The sequence below is a fragment of the Myotis brandtii genome, unplaced genomic scaffold (assembly GCF_000412655.1).
Source record: "Myotis brandtii unplaced genomic scaffold, ASM41265v1 scaffold334, whole genome shotgun sequence".
NCBI classification, from domain to species: Eukaryota; Metazoa; Chordata; class Mammalia; order Chiroptera; family Vespertilionidae; genus Myotis; species Myotis brandtii.
The window spans coordinates 1,001,346-1,010,629 of NW_005362885.1; the positions used below are offsets into that span (position 1 = coordinate 1,001,346).

The following is a 9,284-nucleotide window of genomic DNA, read 5'->3' on the forward strand; positions in this document are numbered from 1 at the left end:
AGGTTAAAAAAAAACCAGGGCAGGGAGCTGCTGCAGGCGCTGCAGTGGGGCGTGCGAGGGGGGAGGCAGGGCGCTCCTGGCCAGGCCTGAGCACAGCCCCGCTGGACAAGGAAGGGGGCAGAGAGGGGTCACAGCCTGCACCCTCTCTCTCCCAGGGCAGCCGCCAAGGCCCTCAGCTCCCCAGGAGCCAAGTGCAGAGCTGTCCCCCTTCTAGGGGGTGTCGCGCACAGGTCTCCAGGCTGGGGGCCCAGCCTGTGGCTGAGGCTGTGGCCGGCCGGGAAACACCCCCATTTAGGACCCCAGGAAGAGGGCTGGGAGTCTGTGGCTGCAGGATGGGGAGGCGAGGCCCCGTCCAGGTGGGGAGGGAGCCTCCTGACTCGGGTATTGAAACAACAAGCAGCCAGTAATTAGCCGCAGCACAGAGCAATCCCCCAGGCGGCCACTTTCTGTAACGAACCCCCTCCCCCCGGCCGCTTTGATGAGGCCTGTCCCCCGCCTGCTGGCTCTCTGGTTTGCTCACCCCCGATCAGGGCTTCGTGGGGCCTTGTCTCTCTGTCCAGGGACAGCCCTGGCCGGAGTGGGGAGTCACCGGCACACAGGCTCCTGAGGGCCACACAGCTTGGGGGGCTGCCCCCGACTGTACCTACTCCAGGGGACCCAGAGGAAGGCACAGCCCCTCCACAGCTCCCATGGGCCTGGATCTCGGGGCCCCTGGGGGACACGAAACCTCCCTCTGCACCCTCAGAGCAGGGCCCTGAGTCCACTGCCCCCCAGACGTCCCCAGGCTGGTCCACTCCCCGCTGAGCTCAGCCTGGCCTCAGGCCCAGAGGCTGTGCTGGGACGGGAGTGCCACAGCCCGGCAGCTCCTCCCGGCCAGAGAGGGCAGGGCGCCCAGGAGCCGGGCGGTGCCCCTGGCCCCAGGGAAGAGCTTCTGGAGGCATCAGTGACCTCTGACCCTCCAGCCCTCTGACCTCCAGACCCTAGCGCTGTGGAGGGCACATACACCTTTGTCAAGACACCCACCCACCCGATACCCTCTCTGGGTGTCTGTGTTTGCGTGGGGGTGAGGCTGGGACACCCCTGGCTGATGGGCACCGTGCTTTGGGGAAACTGAGGCATTGCTCACTAACCCCAACCTGGAGGCATTGCAGTTGGATGGGAGCGGGAGGAGGGCTCCTGGCCACTGACCCTTCTCAGGCTCCTGCCCTGACCTCTGCCCCCATCTTGTTCACTCGGTGACCAAGCACCGGGTGTGGCTGGTCAGGACTTCCTGGCTCAGCCAGGTGGGTGGGGTCGGGGCTGATGGGCAAGGCCTTGCCGGTTCAGAAGCTCCCAGGGGCGGCCAGAGGGAGCTCCATCCAGTGTCCACAGAGCCCCTGAGTGCTGGGACGTGGGGGACTGACGGGGGGACGGTCATGTGGACAGCGGTGGCCCTTCACCCTGACCCACAAGGAGGAAGAGCCGCAGTCCGTCCCCGCGGCCTGTGGGGCCAGGCGGGGTTCCTGCGACTCTCTCGTTACCACGGCAGTGCCTGGCTGGGTCTGACTACCCTGGTCCTCTTGCCAGCCTGGTCAGGACACCCCGCCAGTTCTAGGCCCCACCGCAGACCAGAGCGCTGGTCCCAGTCCGTCTGTCTGACTCAGAGATGAAGGCCAGGCCGTGCTCTGCCGGTTTAATGAAGCGGCCGCACTGGGAGCTGCCAGGAGGCAGGATGGTGCTCTGATGGGCCCTGGGGCGCGGGAGACCCACCACATGCTCCTCGCCCACTCTGGGCCTTTCTCTCAAACTCGCTGTCCCATACGAGGCGACCACGCTGGCCAAAGCTGGGTCTTGGAGGCATGTTCTTAGCCCAGGCACGAGAAGGCCAGGAAGCACCTGAGCTTCGGCTGAGTGGAGGCCAGCCCCTCAACCTGAGCTGCTGGTGGAGGTTGAGCTGCTGCAGGTGGAGGCTGAGGTGCTGCAGGTGGAGGATGAGGGGCTGCAGGTGGAGGCTGAGCTGCTGTAGGTGGAGGTTGAGGTGCTGCAGGTGGAGGCTGAGGTGCTGCAGGTGGAGGTCAAGGTGCTGCAGGTGGAGGTCAAGGTGCTGTGGGTGGGGGGGAGGTGCTGCAGGTGGAGGGGGAGGTGCTGCAGGTGGAGGTCAAGGTGCTGCAGGTGGAGGTCAAGGTGCTGTGGGTGGGGGGGAGGTGCTGCAGGTGGAGGGGGAGGTGCTGCAGGTGGAGGTCAAGGTGCTGCAGGTGGAGGTCAAGGTGCTGTGGGTGGGGGGGAGGTGCTGCAGGTGGAGGGGGAGGTGCTGCAGGTGGAGGTCAAGGTGCTGCAGGTGGAGGTCAAGGTGCTGTGGGTGGGGGGGAGGTGCTGCAGGTGGAGGGGGAGGTGCTGCAGGTGGAGGTCAAGGTGCTGCAGGTGGAGGTCAAGGTGCTGTGGGTGGGGGGGAGGTGCTGCAGGTGGAGGGGGAGGTGCTGCAGGTGGAGGTCAAGGTGCTGCAGGTGGAGGTCAAGGTGCTGTGGGTGGGGGGGAGGTGCTGCAGGTGGAGGGGGAGGTGCTGCAGGTGGAGGTCAAGGTGCTGCAGGTGGAGGTCAAGGTGCTGTGGGTGGGGGGGAGGTGCTGCAGGTGGAGGGGGAGGTGCTGCAGGTGGAGGTCAAGGTGCTGCAGGTGGAGGTCAAGGTGCTGTGGGTGGGGGGGAGGTGCTGCAGGTGGAGGGGGAGGTGCTGCAGGTGGAGGTCAAGGTGCTGCAGGTGGAGGTCAAGGTGCTGTGGGTGGGGGGGAGGTGCTGCAGGTGGAGGGGGAGGTGCTGCAGGTGGAGGTCAAGGTGCTGCAGGTGGAGGTCAAGGTGCTGTGGGTGGGGGGGAGGTGCTGCAGGTGGAGGGGGAGGTGCTGCAGGTGGAGGTCAAGGTGCTGCAGGTGGAGGTCAAGGTGCTGTGGGTGGGGGGGAGGTGCTGCAGGTGGAGGGGGAGGTGCTGCAGGTGGAGGTCAAGGTGCTGCAGGTGGAGGTCAAGGTGCTGTGGGTGGGGGGGAGGTGCTGCAGGTGGAGGGGGAGGTGCTGCAGGTGGAGGTCAAGGTGCTGCAGGTGGAGGTCAAGGTGCTGTGGGTGGGGGGGAGGTGCTGCAGGTGGAGGGGGAGGTGCTGCAGGTGGAGGTCAAGGTGCTGCAGGTGGAGGTCAAGGTGCTGTGGGTGGGGGGGAGGTGCTGCAGGTGGAGGGGGAGGTGCTGCAGGTGGAGGTCAAGGTGCTGCAGGTGGAGGTCAAGGTGCTGTGGGTGGGGGGGAGGTGCTGCAGGTGGAGGGGGAGGTGCTGCAGGTGGAGGTCAAGGTGCTGCAGGTGGAGGTCAAGGTGCTGTGGGTGGGGGGGAGGTGCTGCAGGTGGAGGGGGAGGTGCTGCAGGTGGAGGTCAAGGTGCTGCAGGTGGAGGTCAAGGTGCTGTGGGTGGGGTGGAGGTGCTGCAGGTGAGGGGTTGAGATACTGTGGGAGTGTTTGAGGCTCTGCCCTGCATGGCTGGGTGGTCTGGGTGTGAATGCCCTGGCTGGTCACTTTGAAGAGGAAGATTCTGGTCTGGCTGGTCACCTGCTCCCTGACCTTGCAGTGACCCCTGCACAGTCCTTGCCCTGTTTTGTCTGAGTCCAAGTAAAGTAAAAATGACCCAAAGTCGCCTGTGGAGCCTGATGTTTGCCCCTTGTGGGTGAGATGGTCGAGGAGGGGCCGGGCTGCGGGCAGGACTCATCACTTGGCTTCAACCAGTGGCCGGTTGAGACCATTCCCTTTGCCCCTGGTCCCCACAGGCAGCCCAGCTGGCCCTGCACCCTCGGGTGCCTGCGCTCGGCTGAGGGCCAGCTCCCAGGCCCTGCCTAGGTGCGGTCACTCCTGACCATGAGGCCCAGGGCTGTCACCAGCAGCAGGCACGGAGGGTGGCCTGGACCCCTGCCGGCACAGGTCTGGGGGGCAGCTCTCCCTCCCCTCAAGGCTGTGCGGACAGGGCGGTGGAGCAGAGCCATGATGAGCACCCACGTCCTGAATGGTCAGCATGGGCCACCCCACAGCACGCCAGGCCCACGTCATCCTGCCTGGTGGGTGGCAGCTGGACCGGGTGCCAGTTTGCGGGAGAAACCAGTGCCAGACAAAGGTTCTGGCTGGCGACCTGGTGGATGTGGGTGTTCCCATGAGAGCAGGAGGGGGTGCAGCAGGCAGAATAGGCTGGGGGGTGGTGGGGAGAGGAGGAGGAGGGTGACAGAAGCCAGCTCCACACTTGGGGACACAGTGGCTGGTGGGAGAGCTGGCCGGGCTGAGCCTCCCTGGGCGGGGCGGGCGGGACAAAGGGCCATTGTGCTGCGGCTGAGGCTGCTTCCTGCATGGCGGCCAGCCACCGACCGCCACAGGGCCCACACCCTCCGGGCCCAGCCCTAGCCCGGAGGCCAGGCCGATGGGGCATTCGCCTTCTGCTAGGACAGTTTGTTTTGTTAATCCTCACCTGGAGCCTTTGGGGCTGGGGCTCAGGGCTGGGTCCTCTCCTAGCCCTCCAACCAGCCTCACTCTGGGGGGACCGGGCTCAGAGACGCCTGCCGTCCGGTTTCTCTGCTTCTAGTCTGTGTCTTCCTGTGGCCCCGGGCTCCTCTGACTCACCTGCTGGCCTCAGCAGAGCAAACACCTGGGGCAGGTGTGGGTGGACGCTGGGGCCACCGCCAGCCCCATGCGGACTCACGGGGCAGCTGTCCCTGGGGGCAGCTCTCCACAGGGGTGGCAGACGCTGTCACTCACCCTCTGAGTCGGGCTGTGGACCCGGGTCAGGAAGGGGCCTGTGACTCCCGGTCCCACTAAGTTTGCCGCCGGCCAATCAACACTTCCTAGAACACAGGCTGCACTCAGCAAAACAGGAGGCAGATCTGGTCACAGGCCCAGCCGAGCCAGACCCTAGCGTTTGGGGTTCAGACTTGGAGGTTCCACTCTGGACAGGGGCGTCCCCATGGGGCACCAGCTCTGCCTGCTTGGGGCCTCCCTGGGGTGTCTGTCTGGGCCCCTGCCACCACGTCCCCTCCGAGTCGCAGAATGCGGAGGAGACCTCTGCCCACCTGCAGGGAGGCTGTGCAGGGCCCGGGCGCTGGGAGTGGGGGTGGGGCTGGCAGCCTCCCTTCCTGCCCTTGATCCACGGGGCCAGGTGCTGACAGGTGAGCGACCTGCGCAGGAGGGGGCCCTGCTGTAATGAAAGGCTGGCGGCAACCACCTTGTGATCTACCTTCCCGCCCCTTCCGGCCCTGCTCCCCCAAACTGACCCGAGGGCCCAGGGACTGCTGGCTGCTCCAGGCTCAGGGCAGGAGGGTTCTCACCCACATTCCCACCCCATGCCCTCCGAGTGGCCTGGAGGCCTGGCCATCCCATGAGGCCTTGGATGGGCCGGGGTAAGATTGTGTGTGTGTTTTGTTTGTTTGTTTTGTTAATCCTCACCCGAGGACATTTTTCCATTCATTTTTAGAGAGAGTGGAAGGGAGAGGGAGAGACAGAGAGAGACATACCCGATTGGTTGCCTCCTGCATGTACCTGGACGAGGGCCGCTCCCCCAAACTGACCCGAGGGCCCAGGGACTGCTGGCTGCTCCAGGCTCAGGGCAGGAGGGTTCTCACCCACATTCCCACCCCATGCCCTCCGAGTGGCCTGGAGGCCTGGCCATCCCATGAGGCCTTGGATGGGCCCATAGACAGGGGTAAGATTCTTGTGTGTGTTTTGTTTGTTTGTTTTGTTAATTCTCACCCGAGGACATTTTTCCATTCATTTTTAGAGAGAGTGGAAGGGAGAGGGAGAGACAGAGAGAGACACACCGATTGGTTGCCTCCTGCATGTACCTGGACGAGGGCCGGGGATCAAGCCTGCAACTGAGGATATGAATCGAACCCGGGACCCTCAGTCCACGGGCTGACGCTCTATCCACTGAGCCATACTGGCCAGGGCTAGGCAGGCTTAAGATTAGACCAGCACTGGGGGCCCCTCCCAGGCCTCCTGGACAAATGCCGGCCCCCCTTCCCCACTCTCCTGCCTGGACCACACTTTCAGGCCACAGTGTCCCATCAGCGATACCCGAGCCCCTCACATGCGCCTGCAGCTGGTCTTGACCTTGACCTTCGCGTTGGCCTTGGCCTTGACCCCTTCTCCCTAAGACCCGAAGCACCTGTTTCTCCCTGGGCTGTCTCCCTGGGGGCCACACCTGGTACCTGAACCCAGAAAACACTGAGCCTGAAACCTGCACACGTCATTCTTGGACAGACTGTCCATTTCTTTCTTCCTGAGAGCTCACCAGACTCCCCCCAAACTCCCCTCTACACACACAGCTACCCGCTGATGTCTCCAGCTGCCTCCAGGGGGCCGGATCCAGGGGGCACCCTCAGGCCTCCTGGGCCTGGCCTGTCTGCAGCTGTTCACTGTGTCCACCAGAGCCCAAGGCACCCTGGGTCCATCCTGGGCTGGAGGGGGCGGGTGTAGACAGGCCCCTGGGGACCCCGACATCTAGAGGCTGGGGAAGACCCAGAACATTCCTCCCTGGTGTCCAGCGGTCTCAGCTCAGACCCCCTGTGGCCTTTGTCTGGGAATTTCCAAGCAGACACCCTGGGCAGGGCATCACCTGGTACTCCTGCTCATGGTGGGACCGGAGTGCAGTCAGGGTCTGCTGTGCTGGGGGTCTATCCACTGAGCCATACTGGCCAGGGCTAGGCAGGCTTAAGATTAGACCAGCACTGGGGGCCCCTCCCAGGCCTCCTGGACAAATGCCGGCCCCCCTTCCCCACTCTCCTGCCTGGACCACACTTTCAGGCCACAGTGTCCCATCAGCGATACCCGAGCCCCTCACATGCGCCTGCAGCTGGTCTTGACCTTGACCTTCGCGTTGGCCTTGGCCTTGACCCCTTCTCCCTAAGACCCGAAGCACCTGTTTCTCCCTGGGCTGTCTCCCTGGGGGCCACACCTGGTACCTGAACCCAGAAAACACTGAGCCTGAAACCTGCACACGTCATTCTTGGACAAGGTCGTCTGCGAGGCGTCTGGGCTCCTGACCCTCAGACTGTCCATTTCTTTCTTCCTGAGAGCTCACCAGACCGCCCCCCCCAAACCCCCCTCTACACACACAGCTACCGGCTGATGTCTCCAGCTGCCTCCGGGGGGCCAGATCCAGGGGGCGCCCTCAGGCCTCCTGGGCCTGGCCCGTCTGCAGCTGTTCACTGTGTCCACCAGAGCCCAAGGCACCCTGGGTCCATCCTGGGCTGGAGGAGGCGGGTGTAGACAGGCCCCTGGGGACCCCGACATCTAGAGGTTGGGGAAGACCCAGAACATTCCTCCCTGGTGTCCAGCGGTCTCAGCTCAGACCCCCTGTGGCCTTTGTCTGGGAGTTCCCAAGCAGACATCCTGGACAGGGCACCACCTGGTGACTCCTGCTGATGGTGGGAACGGAGTGCAGTCAGGGTCTGCTGTGCTGGGGGTGGGGGGGGGGGGCCCAGGATTCCTGGGTGGCCAGCGGGCGATGGGTTCCCCGTGGAGACAGGCGAGCCGAAGGGAGAGAGAGTGCTCCGGAGGAGGTGCCCACACTGGGCCGGCCCTCTGCAGCCGTGGTGGGCCAACCTGCTCACCAAGACAACGCAGACGCCACGTCGAGACAAGGAATGGTGAGGACCAATCAGGCTGAAACCAAAGGGAAGACATGGCCTCGAGAGCGAATGAGCACAAAAGCTACTGTCCCACAGGTGAGAGGTGCACCCTTGTTCTGAGGGGCTGGGACATGAGTGGAAGCTGGGGGTCCCTCTAAGTGAGGGTGTGTGTCTCACCAGACATCCTCCCCACAGGAAGCCAGGGGCCCCCAGGGTTCCACCCACAGTGAGGACCATCCCCGCAGGCTTTCCCGCCTGAGCCCCCACCATCTCGCTCTTCCATGGAACCTCAAGTCAAGGTGGCCCCATTCTTGATGTGCATTTCGATGTCTTTCGACCGTTCTGGGAAATCCTCACACAGTATTATTTCAAACATTAATTTCTCCCCTTCTCTCCTCTTCCAATCCCTAACATAGTATATAGGACTAGTGATGGGAGATAGGAGTAAGAAAATATAGGAGCAAATCAGGAAATGTTTTTTGTTTGTTTTTTGTTGTGTGTGTGTGGGTGTGTGTGGGTGGGGGGGGGGGGGGGGGGGGGGGGGGGGGGGGGTCCCAGGATTCCTGGGTGGCCAGCGGGCGATGGGTTCCCCGTGGAGACAGGCGAGCCGAAGGGACACAGTGCTCCGGGGAGGAGGTGCCCACACTGGGCCGGCCCTCTGCAGCCGTGGTGGGCCAACCTGCTCACCAGGACAACGCAGACGCCACGTCGAGACCAGGAATGGCGAGGACCAATCAGGCTGAAACCATTGGCCTCGAGAGAGAGAATGAGCACAAAAGCTACTGTCCCACAGGTGAGAGGTGCACCCTTGTTCTGAGGGGCTGGGACATGAGTGGAAGCTGGGGGTCCCCCTAAGTGAGGGTGTGTGTCTAACCAGACATCCTCCCCACAGGAAGCCAGGGGCCCCCAGGGTTCCACCCACAGTGAGGACCATCCCTGCAGGCTTTCCCGCCTGAGCCCCCACCATCTCGCTCTTCCATGGAACCTCAAGTCAAGGTGGCCCCATTCTTGATGTGTGTTTCGATGCACCTGACTATAAAGCAAGTCGTGTTCCTGGGCTGAAGAAACTGCAAGGAGGCTAGTTGCTAGGGAGAGGAAGCCGGGCGTTGCTATGTGACGTCATTACCTGGACGGTCGGACACTTAGCATATTAGCAGGTGGGCAGACCTCAGCTGGGAGGCCGGGAAGGTGGGCCTCGAGCCCCTGGGTGGGGAGCCCGCCAAGCCCTGCCCACACTCTGCCTCAGCTGAGCTGCTCTGCGCCCTGGTGACCCTGGCCCCTTGACCACCAGCCTCTCCCAGGCTGGCCCGGCGTTTGGCCTTTGTTTTTAGCTGCCCACTGGCTCAGCTGGACAGATGGGAATTCAGCCCCCAGCTGGGGGTCTCACAGGGGTGAGGCGGGGTGGGGTGCAGTGGGCAGTGGGGGAAAACTGGGCTCCCCAGGTCCTGGGACGGGTCAGGCCCTGAGTCCCAGCCCTGAGCCCTGTTGGCCATCGCTGAGCCGCTCCAGGTGGACGCCAGGCCTCCAGGCTTTACCTGCTGGGAGTCTGACCCCCTCCTGCGCCACAGGGCTCACACCTGCCCAGCCCGGCCGAGGGTCTGGCCCTCTCAGGTGGGGCCAGTCCCAGTGACTCGGGAAGAAGCGAGAAGCCGGGGGTGGGGCGGGGGGGGGGGA

General features: G+C 64.1%; 1 protein-coding gene across 1 annotated transcript in view; it reads right to left on the bottom strand.

Moving 5' to 3' along the window:
- Positions 1 to 9,284, bottom strand: part of TTLL10 (tubulin tyrosine ligase-like family member 10) — a gene marked incomplete at its 3' end in the record, with an annotated part of 32,695 nt that overhangs the window by 20,941 nt on the left and 2,470 nt on the right. Inside the window, 1 exon segment of the mRNA XM_014543783.1 lies at positions 1,911 to 2,020. Coding sequence (XP_014399269.1) covers positions 1,911 to 2,020 — 110 coding nt within the window.